At 43.0% G+C, this 20,044-nt stretch overlaps 1 protein-coding gene across 17 annotated transcripts in view; it reads right to left on the bottom strand.

Annotated features, from left to right (window-relative positions):
- Positions 1-20,044, bottom strand: part of DAB1 (DAB adaptor protein 1) — a 1,307,076-nt gene that overhangs the window by 285,480 nt on the left and 1,001,552 nt on the right. For all 17 annotated transcript variants that reach the window (XM_072649618.1, XM_072649617.1, XM_072649615.1 and 14 more), the window contains one exon: positions 6,113-6,316. In XM_072649618.1, coding sequence (XP_072505719.1) covers positions 6,113-6,179 — 67 coding nt within the window. In that variant the 5' untranslated portion in view covers positions 6,180-6,316. The remainder of the gene's footprint in view (positions 1-6,112; positions 6,317-20,044) is intronic.

Consider the following 20,044-nt stretch of genomic DNA (forward strand, 5'->3'; position numbering starts at 1 on the left):
ATATAGGAAGAGAGGGAGAGAGGGAGGGAAGAAAAAGAGGTAGAGAGAGGGAGAGAGAACAAGAGAAAGAAAGAGGGAGAGGGGAAGAGACAGAGAGGGAGAGAGAGAAGGATGAAAAGAGAACAATGTAGGAAACAGCCTAGAACATAGAATGAACAGACAATTTGAGAACTGGATGGGATCTTAGAATTTAGAACCTTACAACAGAATTTTGGACTTACGACCTTAGAGAGAATTTTGCACAACTCCCAAATTTTACGCCTGGCAAATGTTTGCTGAACGAATGGACAAACAGAGATATCATACTTCATCTTTGTTTACCCCCCAAAGCCTGGCCCAGAGTGGGTGTCTGATGCTTCTGCTCATAGGATGGAATGTTGGGCCCTCAGCCACATCCCCATTTTTGTCCTGGGATAACTACCTCTATAAGCCATCTAGGAAGCACTTAGTGGGATTCACTACATGGAGCATGGAGCATTTATTTAGCAAGGGCATGTTAGATAAACTTTTTCAAAGAGGCAGAGAAGCCACGTCTTCCCCAAGGATAAATGAGGCCATTAGTCAGAAAAAAGATGACATTCCTGCAAGTGGGTCCTTCAGCTTCCTAAAGCAGGTGGAGGCTTGAGGCAATAGAGCCAAGGGGGGAAAGCAAGAGATAGAGACCAAGACAGTAAGACCAACACAGGTAAGATCCTATCAAGCTTCAGGGTCAAGGTGCCCTGCACCTGAATGGTCATGTTCCAGGACCCTTTAAGACAAAGAAAGAAAATGCTATTGGAGATGGACTTTAAATCAGGGAAACCTAAGTTAGCAAACTGCCTCTAGCAGGCAGGTAACTGCTTACTAGCTGTGTGATCTTGGGAAAGTCACTTAACCTCAGTTTGCCTCAGTTTCCTTAGTTGTAAAATAGGGAAAGTAACAACACCTACCTCCCAGGACTGTAAGGATCAAATGAGATCATATTTGTAAAGCACTTAGAACTACTATATAAACGCTTATCCCCTCCCCTTCCCTTCTCTACTCTCCTACTTACTACTCATGTGAACTGGGGATATTTAAACTCTCTGAGACTCAGTTTACCTCTTTGTAAAATGAGGTAGTTGACTTCTAAGGTTCCCTTTATCTCTAGATCAATGACCCTCTGAGCAGTGGATAGAATGTTGGGCCTGGAGTCAGGAAGACTCTTCTTCCTGAACTCAAATCTGGTCTCCAACACTCCTGAGCTGTGTGACCCTGGGCAAGTCTCTTCACCCCATTGGCCTCAATTTCCTCATGAGTAAAATGAGCTGTACAAGGGAAAGGCAAACCACTCCAGTATCTGCCAAGAAAACCCCAAATGGGGTCACGAAGAGTTAGACATGACTGAAAAATGTCTCAACGACAAAAATGAATATAGTACATATACTCATTCCCCCACTATTTTTATTTACTATGAATATATTATTTTACCTCAGTAGAATGTAAGCCCCCCTTGAGGACAGGGACTGCTTTCTTTTTGAATCCCTAGGGTCTTGGTCAATGCCTGGCACAGGATAGATGCTTAATAAACATGGCTTAAATTGAAATGTCATAGCCAGTCATTGTGAAGTTCAGATTAGAGATTGTTCTTCCAATTTTGCAGATAAGAAAATTGAGGCTCATAACATCTAGTGGCTTGCCCAAGGATCCACAGCTACAGCCCAGGCCTTCTAGGGCCCAGGCCAGTGATCCCTGTTTCAACCTCCTCTTGCTGCTGCCCAGGAGTCACTGACACAGATTTCCTCATGACAGGTAATGAACCTGCAAAGTACACACTTGTTTCCAATCATCCATCAAATCCCACTTCTAGAATCAGTCCCATCTGGGGGAGATGCACATGTTGTGACACAATCCAATAAAAAATAAATGAAGGAAATGACTTTATTCCTGACTTCATCCATCTCTTATTTGAACAGCGAAGATGCTAGTTAAAGTCTATACGCAGCATGTCAGAAAACTCATTCTCCTGTGAAATATGCTTATGGTTAACTTTGATTTGAAGCATCCCTGCTTGTTTTCAACAGGTTTGGAGAGGAGGGAGAGGAGAGGAAAGGAGGGGAGAGGAGAGGAGGGGAGAGGAGAGGAGGGGAAGGGAGAAAAGGGGAGGGGAGGGGAGAGGAGGGGAGGGGAGGGGAGGCAAAAAGAGGGCTGGGAGAAGGGAAGGCACTCCCCAGGACTGTTTCACAGATCTCAGAACTCAGCCATGGAAAAGATCCCACAGGCAATCTTGCCCAACATGTAACTGACCCAAATTGTCATCTCCCCTCCACATCTCCAGCCTCTGCTTGAAGCCCTCTGAGGAAGGAGGGAACCTCCTCTCATCTCTCCAGGAAGTCTGGTTCACTTTCATATTGTTCTAGTCACTAGGAATTATTTCTTAACATGGATCCTACATTGTTCTCCACGAAACTGCCACCCCCCGCTGCCAATTCTGCCCTCTGAGGCCATGTAAAGCAAGGGAAATTCTTGAGTCTTGTCAAATATCTCTTCTTGTATGGATAGAGGGCCCCCAATTTCATACTGGGGACACTATTTTTAGTTAACAAAACTTAAGCCCTTCGGCTATTTCAAAGTTTAAAAAGGAAAAACTTCAATCTAGAAAAGGACCCTGGAGGTTCCGTTTCAGTTTGGGGTCGTGTGAGTTCAGCCTCCAAGAGGACAACTGCAAATTCACAGCCAGAGAGATTCTCAGTAACAGAACAGGACCAGTCCTTCATGAACATTCATGGAACTGAATAGTCTTGATATTAATGAAGAGTCAGATGGACTCAACAGAATCCATTCCTAACCTCCCCAACAGCTTGATGTCTATTTTATCTGTTTTCACTTCTCCCCTAACCTCTTCTCTCTCTCTCTCCCATCTCCCTTCTCTCTGTTTCCCTCATCTGTCTTTCCTCTCCCTCTCTCTCTCCCCCTCTCTCTTTCTCCCTTCTGTTTCCCTCCTCTCTCTCTCCCCCTCTCTCTTTCTCCCTCTCTCTGTTTCCCTCCTCTCTCTCTCCTCTCCCTCCTCTCTCTCCCTCTCCCTCCCTCTCTCTTTCTCCCTCTCTCTGTTTCCCTCCTCTCTCTCCCTCTCCCTCCCTCTCTTTCTCCCTCTCTCTGTTTCCCTCCTCTCTCCCTCTCCCTCCCTCTCTGTTTCCCTCCTCTCTCTCCCTCTCCCTCCCTCTCTGTTTCCCTCCTCTCTCTCCCTCTCCCTCCCTCTCTCTTTCTCCCTCTCTCTGTTTCCCTCCTCTCTCTCTCCTCTCCCTCCCTCTGTCTCTCTCCCTCTCTGTTTCCCTCCTCTCTCTCCCTCTCCCTCCCTCTCTCTTTCTCCCTCTCTGTTTCCCTCCTCTCTCTCTCTCTTTCCTATCTCCCTTCTCCTCTCTGTTCCCTCCCCCCCTTTCTCTCTGCCCCTCCCCTCTCCTAACAAACATTTAATAAGTGCTTATATTATACACCATGGCGTGTGGACACAAAGAAAAATACAAGAACAGTCGTTGTCCTCCAGAAGCTCACAATCTGATCAGGGAGACAACAAGCCAACGTTGCCTCCAGACAAGATTAAAAGCAGGATATCTTGGATCGCTCTCAGAGGGAACACACCAGCATTGAGTGAAAAGAGGAAGAGCCTTCCTGCAGAGGGTGGGCCTTGGAGGGAGCCAGGAGGTAGACATGGGGAGGGAGAATATCTCAGGGAAAATGCCTGGAGGCTGGAGATGGAGTGTCTTGGGTGAGAAATAGAAGGAAGCCAATGCCAGGGGTTCACTTCACAATCAGATGCCTTCCCCTCTTTCCAGTCTTTTCAAATTTATTCCCAGCTCTACCCTGGCTATCTGTATCAACTGAAGGAAGTGACTTAGCACCTTTGAACCTTGGTAGCCTCATCTGTAAAAGGAGAGGTCTGCACTAGATGGCATCTGAGCTATCTTCCAAGCCTCAAGCCAGGACTTTGGTCAGGGCACTTAGTTGCCAGGTAGCTTAGGTGGCAGACTAAAGGAAATACTGAACTTTGAGTCAGAAAGACTCAAGTTCAAACCCTGTCAGACACTAGTAGTGACGTCCCTGGCAAGTCGCTTCACTTCTCTGTGCCTCAGTATCCTCATCTGTAAAATGAAAAGGTTAGACTTGACGGCCTTTTAAAGTCCCATCTATGAGTCTGTGACTCTGTGACGAGGGGCTAGTTGAACGACAGCACACTGTCTTCTCTCCTACCCCATCAACGCTTCAAGATACTATTTCACTGATACTGCGTCTGACCCATAATTGAAACTGGTTAAAGGTTTTCCAGGGTTGGGCTTTGATTCAGATGAGCATTTTGTGGAGAGAAGCAAGTCAAGTTCCTCAAAGTCCCAATTCACAGGGCCTTCCCTTAAAGACACCAGAAAAACTTAAAAGCCCACCTGCCTGCAAATTCCTTCCCCATAGTATTTCAGTACATGGCATTGCTGTGATAAATTTAGTCTTCTTCTATTCCCTTAAAAGGATTAAGCATGAGCTCCCCATAAAAGCACAGGAGGCCTAGATAGTACACTTATATTACTCCTGGGCTGAGTACCATTTGCAAATCCATGACAGATCTGTGATTTTGTGAGCAAAGAGAACTTTCTGTATGGGAATTCCAATCCTCCCTCCACAGCCCTGCAAATGGATCTCTGCCTATCTGTCTAGAACTTCTTTTAGAAGATAAATTCTGAGGACTTGCTTAAGGGACGTAAAAGTTGAATGACTTGTCTAGGGTGGCACAATCAGTGTGTGTCCGAGGAAGGTCTTTAACAAAGATATTCCTGACTCTGCACCCATCAATCTGTTCATCACATGAGTCTGTAATCACTGCGTTACAAACTGGTTACCTGGGCAAGACAGTTAACTTGCCAATGTTTTAGGCATCTCTCTAAAATCCTATGTTTCAAAAGTTACTGATTTTCATTGGTGGAATGAGTCTCCACACCGGGAGTTCTTCTGCCAATGAAATAAGGAATTATTCCTCCCCAATTTATATATATTTATATACATACAATTATATAATTATTCTTTCAGGAAACTGAGATTCTGATGGAGAAGTGATTTGAGAAAGGTCACACAGAAAATAAATATCCAAGGTGGGATCTAAATCCAAGGTTTCCTGTTTCCAAGACCAGCTTTCCAGCGTTCCATGTTGCTTCTCATATATATGCAGATCAATATGTATTTATGGGGCACACATTATAGTACGAGGGTACATGAACCTCATGAGAGAGAGCATTTTAATATAGTTTGGATTACCATTTGCATTAGTGGAGAAAGTAGCTGCTGTTTGCCATTGTGGATCCATTGAAATGATACAAATGTATAGCCATCAGTGTGTAGAAGAATGAAGTATGGGGGTAAAGGATAGGGAATAAAGGAGCAGAAGGCAGGAGGTAAGGAATAGGAATGGGATGGGATGTGTGATTTCACTGATACAAGGAATGACCAGGTAAGGAAGCTCCTGCCACCAACATAGCTTGGGATCTTATCTGTAACTTATCCTTTCAAAGAGCTCCCAAGGACACTAGGAACCTCAGATCCTGAGGTTCACACAGTCAGTATATTATCAGAGGCAAGACTTGAACTCCTATCTTCCTGTATTGATGCCTCTCATACATAGGTAGTTATACGTGTGCGTGTGTGTGTGTTCATGTGTGACAAATTAACAAATCTACTCCCATCCATAGCCCCATTCTCCCATAAGAGCTACACTTTTCTTAGGCTCAATTTCTTTCCTCCCACTCACCAAAACTTACTGCCACAGGCTTCACCTCTGATTTGGAAAGAGGAAAGCAGCAAATAGACAGAAGGGAAAGAAAACTCTTACAGGAAGACTCAGCATTTTAGCAAAACCCATTAACAAATCAGAAGTGATAGCCCACTCAATGAGAGGGATTCAGTCAGGCCACAGCCTCTGATGGACGCAGGACTGAAGCAGCCTCCCTCCCTTACACCCAACAGTCCAAATGACGCCATACTGAAAGTCATTGCTGGAGACATGACAACAGACCCAGCAGCCTCACTCAATGTTATCCGTTCCTAGATAGCTCAACATCTCCCAAACTGGCAAAGCTCATTAAAGCAGCAAGGGAAGCGACGCAGATTCTCCCACCTTTCTTTCTGGAGTCTCTCTTGGTGCTGGATTTAACAGCCACTTGCAGGTCTGTCTCCGTTGACATCCTATTATATCCTTAGTCCTCGTCACACAGATCCAGTATCTTGGGCAGGCTCATTGAGAATTCCTCTCCCAGAGAATGGCTTGTCCCTTCAGATACTATGCCCCCCGACAGCACATCTCACTCACTCCGCTCGAGTGCTGAAACACAAAACAAACATGATCTTAATGGTCAGGTAGTCAAAGCAAATCAAGGAGAAGAGAAGAGAAGTCATTGGTAAAGGAAGCCTCATGCTCTCCCACTATAATTCTTAATGGGTAGGGGTCGTACATGACAAGTGATGCAAGTATCTTTCAATAAACTCAACATGGGAAAGGCCAGACTGAGATCAAAGTCCTAGGTATGAGGCTGGGCAAGATGGTGCTGGGAGCCCGATGGTTTCTTTTCCCATTTGTTAATCCTAGGCTCCTTTGTTCATCTGATGATGACACCAAATTATATGCCAGGAATGACTGTAACAGAATTCTGGAGGACTTTTCTAAGGGGAGGGCATTCATTAGCCAAGCTAGATCAGTGTCCTGGCAGCCAAGAAGGGCTGAGAAGTGACCCGTGGCCTTTCCTTTGCTGGTGGAGATCAGAGGGGCTATGGAGCTTGCACTCAATTGGGTTTGGAGGGTTGGGTGACAAATGTGAGCTATATAGAACTTTCCAGCAAGCCAATATGTGGTGTCAGCTTTGGAGGGAATGTTGTGGTCGTAGCTAGATGAGAAGGCAGGAATATGGAGTAGAGAACAAGAAGAGGGGGGTAGGGAGAGAAAGAGGGAAGGAGGGAAGGGGGAGAGGGGAGGGAGAAAAAGAATAAGAAGGGGAAGGTAAAAGAGCAGAGAAAGGGAAAGGGAAGGAAAGAGACAGAAATGGAAGAAAAGAAGAAGGAATAAAGAAGACATGGGAGTAAAAATTAGAGAGCCAGAGGAAAGGAGATAAGGAGAGAAACAGAGATAGAGGGGGTGGATGGTAAGAGAAAGAGAAGGAGGGAAGAAAGGAAGGGAAAGAAAGAGGGAAAGAAAATGAGAGGGGGGAAGAGAGAGAGAGAGAGAGAGAGAGAGAGAGAGAGAGAGAGAGAGAGAGAGAGAGAGAGAGAGAGAGAGAGAGAGAGAGGACAAAATACATACAAATACAGACTAGAATTTATTAGTTGAATGTTGCTGTCAGGAAGTCTAGCCATATCAGCCCATGGAGGAAGCAAAAAACACCAGTGTTAGTTCTAGGCATTCAGAGGTAGGATAATAACAATAATTCACACTTAGGTAGCAGTTTAAAGTCTGCCAAGTACTTCCCTGATGCCAGCTCTAAGAGGTAGTTAGTAAAAGTTATCTGCCCATTTCCCAGATGAAGCCAAGGTTCAGAGAAATGACCTGCTCACAGTCTCACAGTCTGGAAGTCTGCATTCAAAACCAAATGTCCTGATTCCAATTCCAGTGTTTACAGCCCTAGGCCATGCTAACTCCGAACTGGTAACGTGGGTCAAAAGTCCTAACTGTAACCCCTTGTCCTCTGTAACCATCTGTCATTCCTATAACCATAAGAGCTCCTGGTTCCATATTGTTTGAAAAGATCAAATCTTATTCATGAAGCAGGTTGTTCACGATTACCCTCTAAGGGATATACTGCAGAAGAAACTGAGACTGGGAGAAATTAAATGACTCATCCATGGCCAAACAAGGAGGAAGCATTTGGAGCCAGAATCCAAACCAATTTACAGAATCACAGATGACAAACATAGAGTTTGAGGGACCTTTGGAGTTCATCTGATTGAATATTCTTTTTTAGAGAAAAAGAAGCAGAGGTCTGAGGCCAATAAGTAAGTAGCCCAGCATCACAGGATGGCAAACAGCAGGGCTGGGATTTGAACCCAACTCCAGTCACGCCCATGCCAGGGTCCTTTACTCCACCCTAGCCTGTCTCCTTCTCTCCACCTCAATTCTAGTTTTCTTTCTAGCATGTCAGGGCTCTTAGTCTGCCAGGTCCCAGATGATAAGGAAATGGGTGTGAGTAAGGAGAAGAAGTGAGCAGTGCAGAGCATTTCTGAGCAACATGGGGGCTGATGTTTATGCTACGGAAAGCTTAAATGGACATAAACTGAAATTTAAAGGTAAATTTATTGAATATTGATAGCTAGCATGAATATGATTATGGTTTTGTAGACCTTAGGACCTGGGAAACAGGATGGAAGGAAGGAAGGAAGGAAGGAAGGAAGGAAGGAAGGAAGGAAGGAAGGAAGGAAGGAAGGAAGGAAGGAAGGAAGAAAGAAAGAAAGAAAGAAAGAAAGAAAGAAAGAAAGAAAGAAAGAAAGAAAGAAAGAAAGAGAAGACCCTTCCCCCAATTTCTCTTACTTCTGCTGCCTTCCCTCTGTTAATTATTGCCTGTTTATTCTGTTTATTCATTATGTCCCCCACTAGGTAGTAATCTCCTTGAGGGGCAGGGACTGTCTTTTGCCTCTTTTCATATTCTCAGAGCTTAGCACAGTGACTGGCACCAAGCAGGGGTTAAATAAGTGTGTAATTGATTGATTAGAATCGGGATGATACCAGTGCCCACCTCCCAGTGCTACAGTGAGGATCAGATGACATAATATTTGTTAAGGGTTTAGCATGGAATATAGTAGATATTTAATATAACCAACCTTCCTTCCTTCCCTCCCTCCCTCCTTCCTTCCTTCTTTCCTCCCTCCCTCCCTGTGCTGTCATTGATGAAATTAAGCTACCTCTCTGAAGTATCCTGCCCCCATTCTACCAAAAAATCTTTTTATTCAAGAGCCTCAAAAATGGCTTATGAATTTCAGGAGTAAGGAGATAACATACATACATACGCATTTATGTACATATGCATGTATGTACAGTAAGATCTTCTTGGTCCCTAATAAAGAGGGAAACAAGCCACGGAAGCCTAGCAAGACAATGTCATTATGTCAACCACAGTCCCTTCTTGATTTCATAAGGAGTCAAGAAGCCTGGGCCAAGTCTGAGAAGGAACCTCAATCAAATAATTTCAGAAATGCATTATCTGTAATTAGGGAAAATCAAGTCCACCACAACCTGGGACAATATGACAATTAAAATCTTCTTTTCTCTCCCCACCCTATGCAGGAGAAGCTGTGAAATTCTATCAATCACAGAAATTCAGGCTCATTCCGAATTTTGAGAAGCTTCAATAATGTTTCTTGGCGCCGTGCAATCTCTGGTAATTTAATATTCCTGAAGTGTGTCAGGCTTTCCGTAATGAGCTCTTCACATCGAGATGTACACTACAGACGCTCTGGCTGTCTGGGATGAGGGCCGAGCAATGGGGAAGCCTGGGCTGGCAAAGGACAGAATTCAACCCCCAGCAATAAACAAGCCAGGAGGAAAGGGAAGCACAAAGCTCAGGAACAGCCACACACACACATGCACACACTCATACACACACACACATGCAATGAATGCACAGGCTCACAGACACAAACATATACTGCCATAAAATGTGGTGGCTAAAAGGAACCTTAGAAATCCTTTAGCAGGAAGGTTCTTGACCTTGAGGTCCTAAACTTGTGTTTAATTTTGATAATTTATTTCCACATATAATTGCTTTTCCCCCTGAAATTAGATCTATTTTATTTGAAGCAGTTAAAGACATGATTGTGAGAAGCAGTTCCTGGGCTTCCTCATACTGGCAAATGAAGGCATGACGCAGAAAAAGACTTGGAGTCTCTGCATTGAGTCCAATCCATTATTTTTAGAGGAAGAAGGGAGGACAGAGGAGTGATTTGCACAGGGTCACTCAAGAAAGAGAGCTCAGTCTTCAATGAAGTCTTCTGCCTCCAGATTCATAGTTTCTTCCACTCAGCCACTTACTCTCTTGCTCTCCTTCCCCTCTTCCTCTTCCCTCTTTCTTCTCTCTCCTCCTTCCCCTCTCTGTATCTCTTTCTATCTCCCTCTGTTTCTGTTTTTGTTTTTCTATTTGTTTTTTCTCTGTCTCTCCTGTTTCTTTCTGCCTTTGTCTCTCTTTTGCTCTCTCTCTCTGTCTCTCTCAGCCTCCATTTTTCTATTTCTCTGCTTGTTTCTGTCTGTGTTTTTGTCTCTGTCTTTATTTGTTTTTCTCTTTTTCTTTCTGTCCTATGACTCTGTCTTGGCATCCCTTTCTCCATTTCTCTGTGCCTCAGCCTCTTTCTTTGCTAGTCTCTTTATGTCTCTACTTGTCTCTCTGTTTTTTCTCTATAGCCCTGCCCCCCCCCACATATCCAGAAGATGTCTAGAAGATGAGATGTTCAGATGTCTTACAGACGTCCAGAAGATTATAGCTAATATACCAGATGACAGTGTTAGGATCAAAGATGACCTCAACAGGTTGGAATGTCGGGCTAACGCTAATGAAATGAAATTATACAGGAATAAATGTCAAGTCCTAGATTTGGGTTCAAATACTCAAGTTCATGAGTATAAAATGCAGGGAATGTGATTTTTTTTTTAAAAAAAAAGGGAAGAAAAAGAAAATAAATTCTCATGACAAAAGTGCTTCAGGTTCCAGTGGCCTGCCGTGGTTTGACAAGGCACCCAAAGAGTTATGGTCACCTTGGGACAAAGTAACCCAAGTCTAGTGGCTGGGGCAATGGATGTTTACCTGTCACTGGCCTGAACGTTACTTCTTCCAAAGCTTCCCCTAAAAGGTTTTGTCCCAAAGATCAAATGAAGAGATGGACTGAAAGTATTTTGCATACTCCCTTCAACAGATATAGTGGAAAATATTAAGAAAGCAGAAAGTAGCAAAGATGGAGCCTAAATGTATAGGGAAACAAGAAGAAATATCATGGCACAATCAAAAGGCAGGAAAGGTGAGGAAATGCTTGAGGAATCTACAAACCAAGTACTGAACTTGAACACAGACCTCAGAAATTCAATTAGAGAACCACTGGCCTCTTAAAAACAAATAAACATGATAGAACCAAGAGCCAAAATACCACATGACAACATGACATTTACAGGCAATATGGCTGTGCTCAACTTTATACTTTCCAGTGACAGCTTCCTTAAATACTACAGCTCAATACTAACCCTCTGTACATTGGAAGTGATGGGACAGTTCAAGAAAGGCAAACATCACTTGATCCATTTGCTCTATCCAAAGTTCTACTAGATTCACCAAAGCCCCAGGTCTGGAGAGAATCTCACATTGTGTAAATCACCCTAGAGATACCTCTAGGCTTACCTGCACCCCAGTCTCCCTGTAACAGACGATGATCATTGAGTCCGGTCCACTTATTTGATAAATAATAATAAAAAAAAAACCCTGAGGCCCACAGAACTGAAATAACTGATTCAAAGTCAGAACTTGAACTCACATCTTGAGGTTCCAAGTCCAGCTCTATCACTGTTCCCAAATATCATCTCCAAGAACACTTTGAAAAACACAAAGGGAACTCCAGACAAATGTAGGGTCCTGCCATCATTCTCATATTCATCAAGCTCCAGCAAGACAACAAGGGTAGGAATGAGATGTGTTAACTTTAATCAAACCAAATGCACAAAACAAGTTGCGAGCTGGGCTTAGTAAAATCATGGGAATTTACTAGACGAGCAACTGGGCATCTTTACCAACATTTCATTTAGCTAATGGATCACACTGCTTCATTAAACGTTTATAGCTCAATGATATTTCATTACAGTGATCCTTTTCATCTCTGGACACAGTAGGGAAGCTTAGTGCAAACAAAAAACAACATCTATATCAACCCCATCCTTTCCTGGATCATCTCTTACTCTTTTGTTTTAAATCAAGGACCTGAGATTTCATCACAGGGAACTCATTCACGGGTGGACATCATGACATTTCTTTTTCACCTCCTTCTTTCTTCCTTTCCCCCTCCCCCCCTTCCTCCCTCCCTCCTTCTTTTCCTTTCTTTCTTTCCTTCCTTCCTTTTCTTCCTTCCTTCCTTCTTTCCTTTCTACTGGACCTATGATTTCATTAATTTGGGGAGCTACTGGTACTCAGCAAGGCAGAATGGCATCTACTCTGCAACGCACAAGGCACATAAGGGTCAGTTTACCTGCCCAGGGTCATACAATCATTATGTGAGATCTGGACCTTCACATAACCTGAAGTCTTAGAGAGATAGATGTCTGAGGCATGGAGACATTCAGTGATTTCCCATTATTCTTGGCATTATTGATTATTATTCATATCTCTAATTTTTTTTACTTTAAAACTTACAAAACACTCTGCTGACAGTAGCCCTCTACAGACTTATTCCCTGTGTTCTCTTAACATCATGATGACACTAGGGGAGCACAGGCTGTCTACTGTACGTTGCTCCTTCCTGCTCTCCCCACATTACCTAGACTAACTTCTCAAGTTGCCACAAGACCTGTTCTTTACAGCTAAGTCCTTCAAAAAGTGTTATTTGAGCTGGGATGACATTATTTTTACAAGGAGTATCCTTCATATTAGGATGCAGTGGGATAGAGCACCAGGTCTAGAGAGAGGAAAATTTGACTCCAAATCTGGCCCCAGACACTCACTCCCTGGGCAAGTCACTTAATCCTGTTTGCCTCAGTTTCCTCATTTGTAAAATGATCTGGAGAAGGAACTGGAAAACCACTTCAATACCACTTTAAGACAATCTCAAATGGGGTCATGAAGAATCAGATATGATTGATCAACATCAAATCCCTCATATGTGCTCTTTGTAGAAAAAACAATATTGTGGAAGGGAGGAAATCTGGACTTGGACCTGTGATATCCCTGGTGTAGGGAACTTTCCATGCAGAAATCCCTTTATTGGAGTTTCATGAGGAGTACCTGCATACTTTTTATGGAAAAAAATCAGACACACACACATATGCCACATACTATAATAGCTGACATGAGCCTAGTTGTTTACATCAAATTATACAGGAAAAGATGAGGATGGGGTATTTTTATTTACAGAAAATGGGGGTATATGGAAACTTGGCTTCCTGTGAGTGCTGTCAGTCACTCTGGCACTAGATCAATGCCCTTTGTGACCAAACATGATTCTAGAGAATGGCAGTGAACAAGGAGAGAACCAGAAGTGTCCTTAGAGGCCACTGGATCCATCTCCCTCATTTTGCAGGTGAACAAATTAAGGTAAAGACAGAGTGAATGGTAATAGCTAGTACTAAGAGAAATAGCACTTGAATGTGTTTTCCTGAACTTTTTTCCCTCTAATTACCACACCATGTAGTCTCTCAAAGAAAACAACGTTCCCCGATGTTTCTGTAAAGTTGTAATGTTATACTTCCAGTGGTATCTTGATGAATATTTACAACCATGCCATGATATGGGTTGAGAAGCTACTCATGTCCATTGTACAGATGAGGAAACTGAGACTCCTGCAAGTAAAGAGACTTTCCTGGAGGCACAAAGCTACTTTAAACATCTTTGAGCCAGGACACCGTAAGACAAAATTGTTCATTTCAGAGCCGTTTCAGATACTTCCAAGGGCCAGGGTCCTTCCCTTTCTAAACAACCTCATTTTGTACTCACTCATATGGATAAGGTGTCTCCCTCATAGAGTTTAAGACCCTTGAGTTCAGGGAGTATTTTCCTTTTGTAACTGTGGTCATCATGACTATCACAGCACATAAATAGGGATAAGGATTGGACCTATGATTCCATGGGCATAGGGATCTGCCAGATGAGGAAATACCTTGTACAAATGGGTTCTGAAATGGAATGAATTTTAGGGAGCTTCCTGAGGGCACTGAGAGGTTAAATGACTTGGCCAAGATCACACATCCAACGAGAGTCAGAAGAGGGAAATGAGTCTGGGTCTTCTGAAAGCTCTCAATCTACTACACCCTGCTGCCTCTTGCCAGTCACACAGTAGGTACTTAATAAATGCTTGCTGATCAATTGATTGATTGAGAACAGTAAGGGAAAAAAGTTCAAAATACAATGAAATCAGGATTGCCCCATAGTCCTGCCCTGGCACCCGGTTCTCTCTGGGATGTGTGCCTCCTGGAAAGTGTTTGAGTAATCCTCAGTGTCAAGGAGTCCTTTGGGAACCATGGGAAGGAAAGGCAAGGATTTAATGAGGCTCTCCTAGTGAATGGAATCTCAAATAAACAAATGCCTTATTTGGCAGCTTCACCCGCTGATTTTCCTGTGAATATACAGGCATTATTTACTCTCCTCCTCCAAGTGGCATTTCATTATCTTCAAAGTTAACCACGTAGAAGTGAGGAATTGTGTCCAAACATCTGTAAACGGTGAGCTGAACAGGAGTTCACCAGTTATAATAATGATAACTTATGTGTCTACAGCACTTCATGGTTTAAAAAGCCCTTTGCATAATAATAATTCACATTTCTACGGTATTTTGTTTTCCAAAGCACTCTTCTTACAACATGTCTGAAAGGAAGTGAGTGCATGTCGGATTTCCTTCTATTTACAGGTGGAGAAACTGAGGCTAAGACAGAAGATGCAGCTTACAAGCTATGTGATCGATCATCAGTGGGCGTCAGAGTCTCATTTAAACTTGGTTTTTACAGCCTTAAGGCGATCTTCTCAAACCTTCTCAAGGATGAGGGGCAGCTGGGGCTTATCCCAGAGACAGGAAGTCATGAGCTCCAATCTGCATTCAAGGCACTTATCTGACTGTGTGACCTAGGCCAAGTCATTTAACCTTTGAAACGGAGTTTGCCTTATTTGCTTCATCTGTAAAATGGGAAAAATAATACCAGCTACTGCCATGGTTGTTGTGAGGATTAAATGAGACAATAATCATAAAGCACGTACAGTAATAAGTGCCCTAGGAAATTGTTACTGTTTATTTATTATTATTAATCAATCCCCACCAGCTGCTAGTGCCCTTTCCTCTCAGCTACCTGGCATTCCTTTTATGTAGCATGCATGTACACACACACGTAGCCAAAAACATGTGTATATAGTGTAAATGTGTAGATATACACTTGTGTGTGTTTGTACACACGACTACATATTAACACGATTGTATGTACACATATTGTACGTACATATATGCACATGTCTATGCATACATGCTTGTACATGCACACATAGCCAAAATATATGTATATAGTATATATGTACCAAATATATACTTGTGTGTCGGTATACATGACTACATATTAACATGAAGATTGCATGTACATGTAGGCACAGTCACACGTCTATGCATGTACACTTGTATACACACATGCATATAATGATTCACCATTTTTATAAATTTGTTTGGACAATTCCTCACTTCCACATGGTTAACTTTGAAGGTAATAAAATGCCATCTGGAGGCAAAGAGTAAATAATACCGGTGTATTCACAGGGAAATCAGAAGGTGAAGTTGTCAAGGCATTTGTTTGTTTGAGGTTCCATTCACTGCAATACAGCCACATATGTACAGATACACAGAGTATAAGTGTGTGTGTGTGTGTGTGTGTATACATGTTACCTCCTCCTTCCTCCTTAACGAGTTCTAATGGAGGAGACACCATGCAAACATTACACACAAAGCAGATATACAGGGAGGATAAACTGGGCAGAATCCCAGAGGGAAGGCATCTCTTATAGATTAATTGATCAATAAGGTCAGTAACCAGCACATCACAGCCAGAATTCCCACATCCCAGCAGAAAGAACTCAAGTCTTGGAATCAGCAGATGTGAGTGAAGATCCAAGCTGTTCAAGCTGTTCCTTACTCCCTGGGTAACTTTGGTAAGATTTCTCCCCTCTCTATGCACCCATCGACTCATCTGTAAACTGTGAACTCAGAGAATCTCTAGCTGAGGTTATTTCCTCCTTGTATGTAAAACGAGGCTGTGGACCTGGTGGATTTCTAGCTGGTGTTCTTTCGACCTTTCAAACCTATCATCCAAATTCTCCCCTACTCAGGTTCCAGGATACTTTCCAGCCTCACACATGGCCCCTCGCTTGATTCTTTCCATCATGGTAATCATGCAAATTGTAACATGCCCATTCTACAGATGAGCCTCCGTAAGGTGAAGTAATTTCATCGAGGTTACAGAGCAGAGTCAGGACAAGAAGCCAGGACTTGTGCCTCCTAAGTTGGATCTCCTCTTCTCACCTCAGTAGCTCCCTCTGACTTCCTTTAGCCCTGCCCCCATGGAAGGGCATCAGCCACTTGGTCAGAGCTTCATTAGGCTGCTTTCCCAATGGCTCAGGCTAGCAGTCAGACTTTTGTTCCCTCCACGACTTCTCTGGTCTCTTCTAATCTTGGACACAGTAAAGAAGCCCACGCTCTCCCAACTCGGGAAGGGCCCTCCAGCAAATATCTTATTGCTGTCCTGTTTTCAGTCTTATTCCCAATGTAGAATTTTATCACCCTTATTTTTTTTAAAAGGCAACCCCACCTCATCATCCTTTATGTCTGTCATTATTTGCTAGTGAAAATGGAGCCCCATCTCAATTACTGTAGTATGTGAGCCATACATACTTCTGATTTCCTTCATAAAAAGAAACATGCTATCCCCCATGAACCCATCCAGTTTCCACAATTATGACCCTGATGGAGTGTATATGCATCAGTGATAATGATAACACAGGTTCCTTAATAAAGGAAGATGGTGCCTCTAAACCATGCTCAGTAAGGCACTGAGCTTAGAGTTTAGTTCACTTTAGCCTGGGGAAAAAATTCTTTCTGGAATAAAACCCCGTGACTGGCTCCTTCTCCTTGGGAGCCAAGGGCATGTGTCTACAAATGGGGTGGCTAAGATTGGAAGGACAGAAGCCTATAGCGAGAATATTTAGAATAGAGGCCAGAAATATACATGAATAGATGGAAGAATGAATGAATGTTGCTGTTCAGTCATTCAGTAATGTCCAACTCTTTGTGACGCCATGGACCTAGCCCACCATACCCTTTGATCCCTCACCACCCCCCAAAGCCTGTTCACCTGCATGTTGATTGTTTCCATGACACTATCTCTCTATCTTAGCCTCCACCTTCCCTTTGACTTCAATCTTTCCAAACGTCAGGGTCTTTTCCAAGAATTATTGTATGAATGAATGAAAATTCACATATTTTAGGCATTTTCCTAAGTGTTGAGGAATACAAATAGCAAAACGTAATTGCTGTTCTCAGCTAGGAAAAGATACTTAGGGAGCTTGCAGTCAGTCAGTCAGTCAGTCAGTCTCCAGGCTCCCAAGGACAAAGGGCACCCAAGAGATTCTTTCAAAGGAACAGCTTTATTTGAAATAACCTGTTTAATAAAATTCAATAATCATTAACATGTATGTAGTGCTTCATGTTGTGCAAGCCTCGTTACCTATCACATTTGATCCTCTCAATGACCCTGGGACAAGGGGGTCATCATTGTCCTCATTTGAGGATACCAAGGCTGAGCAGAGGCTGGGCCTTGCCCAAGATCACCCAGGCAGCAAGTGTCTGAGGCAGGATTCAAACACAGGACTTACTAACTCGCAGTCCAGTGCCCCACCAAGTGTTCATCCTTCATTGCCGAAGAAGACCATACCATCAGAGAAATGATGACATGACTTGCACTTGACTTTGTTTTGAGTGAGGGAGGGTTGTGCAGGTCACCAGCCTCACTTCTCCTCCAGAGCCATCTGAATCCAGTGACCAGATATTCATCAGGATGACTGGAGATGGCCCAGGATGAGGCAGTTGGGGTTAAGTGACTTGCCCAAGGTCACACAGCTAGTGAGTGTCAAGTGTCTGAGGTGAGATTTGAACTCAGGTCCTCCTGACTCCTGCACTAGTGCTCTTTCTACTGCACCACCAAGCTGCCCATCAAGTGTCTAGGTGTCTCCTCAACGTCTAGCACAGAGCCTGCGACCTCAGAGTAGTGCTTCCCAAATGTTTAGTGCTTAACTCATTGATTTCCAGATGACTTAAAGTAAACAAAATTCCATTCTCACAACCATCCCAAAAGCAGATAGTGTGAGTCTTATTACCTCTTTCTGCTAAGCCAAGTACTGGTCAGGATAGTCTCTGCTCCCCAAAAGCCTGGAGTCCAGCTGGGAAGACAATACTATAACATGAAAGTCCTAAATACAAAATTGAATGTAGAAGTCAAGGGAAAAAATTCCAAAGAGAACTCAAGGAAAAGTAAAGATTATCCTAACTGATTTAAGAACTTAATTAAGGGACAAGGAGATGAGATAGGGGAAGGTTTCACAGAGAAGGAGCTATTTGACCCTAACATTGAAAGATTTGCTAGCAAGGGAAGAGGAAGGGGTGGACCCTATTAGCAAAACAGCAACGAGAGAATTAGCATGGCAGGAGTGGAAGATCTCTACATAGAAACAGTGGGGGAGAAGACCACACAGACATCAGAGGAGCATGGGTTAAGAGCTATCATGGAACTTCAAGCCTTTGGAGTCCGATCTCCTAATTTTACAGGCAAACACACTGAGGCAAAGAAGGTTACTTGATTTGTCCAGAATTATATAGCTAGTATATAACTGGGGCTGAATTCAAACCCAGCTTCTCCTAACTCCAAATCCAGTCGCCTATCCTAATACCACACTATCTTGAGAGAGGTCAGGGATGGATTGTTGTGAGGTCTGGTGTCTTGAGTGGGACCTTCTCCCTGCTGATCCCATGGTGACTTTTTATACTGAAGATAGTATACTTTATACTGAGAGGTGGATAGCAAAATATCTCCATTTTATAGATGAGAAAACTAATTCTCTGAAGGTACAAGTAGCTTCCCAAAAGACAATTAAAAAAAACAAAAACAAGAGCTGGCGTTTGTTGTCCAAGTCTTGAGAAGGGGCAGTGTAGCATGGTATTTCAAACACTGGACGAGAAGGCAAAGGACCTGGATTCAATGTCTGGCTCTTCTATTTCCTATCTATGAGACCTTGGGCCAGACATTCACCTTCTGAAGGGTTAGATTAGACCTCGCTAAGGTCCCTTCCAACCTCAGATCTGTGAACCTAGGAGATCATATATGGATCACACAAGTATCCCTGCTATGTGTTATTATTTCCAAGTCCATCACGGTTTCACTTTCACTTTCTAGCTGGGTGACCTTGGATAAGTTACTTAAGTCTCAAAAGCCTCAATTTCCTCTTTTTCAAAATGAGGTTAACTTTAAGCACCTAATTCACAGAGTGGTTATGGGCTAATACAGAAAATGTGTGGGAATAATAAAAATAATACATAATATATAAATGTATATAAATATAACGCATATACATATAGCACATTATACACTCTTCTCTATATACACATGCAGTCTATAAGAGTACTGCAGAATCAATGGTGTTGAGTTGGGGTACTGGAGAAGATTTTGGAGAGTCCCTTGGATAGCATGGAGATCCAATCAGTCAACACAAAGAAATTGATTCAGACTGTTAACTGGAAGGTCAAACACTGAGGCTGAAGCTTAAATACTATGGCCACATAATAAGAAGATGGGACTCGTTGGAAAAAAAAAATTTTGATATTGGGAAAGATTGAAGGCAAAAGGAAAAGGCAGAGGCAGAGATGATCGATAGTGTCATGGAAGCAATGTACATAAGCTTGGACAGATTTTGGGAGATAGTGGGGGAAAGAAGAGCCTGGTGTGCTATGATCCATGGGGTCCCAAAGAGTTGGACACGACTGAACAATTAAATAGCAACAAACAGTTTACAAACACCTTAAAAGGCTGTGCAGTTCTCAGCTCTTCGTAGTATCAATTTATTTATTTATTTTCAACCTGGGCGTTGTTTAATGAATTATTCTTCAACAATTTTTTCTTTATTATTGATACTGTGTATTCAGGTTTTCTTGAAGTCTGAACCGTGTCTACCATGGTGATGTGCACAGAGTGCGCATAATTTCTTGCCTGGGCTATCGCAACAGTCTCCTCATTGTCCTCCTTGCCTCTAGCCTTTCCCCACAACAAGCCACCTTCCACACAGTGGAAATCCAAAGTGATTTTCCC

Source organism: Notamacropus eugenii, chromosome 2 (genome assembly GCF_028372415.1).
Source record: "Notamacropus eugenii isolate mMacEug1 chromosome 2, mMacEug1.pri_v2, whole genome shotgun sequence".
Lineage (NCBI taxonomy): Eukaryota > Metazoa > Chordata > Mammalia > Diprotodontia > Macropodidae > Notamacropus > Notamacropus eugenii.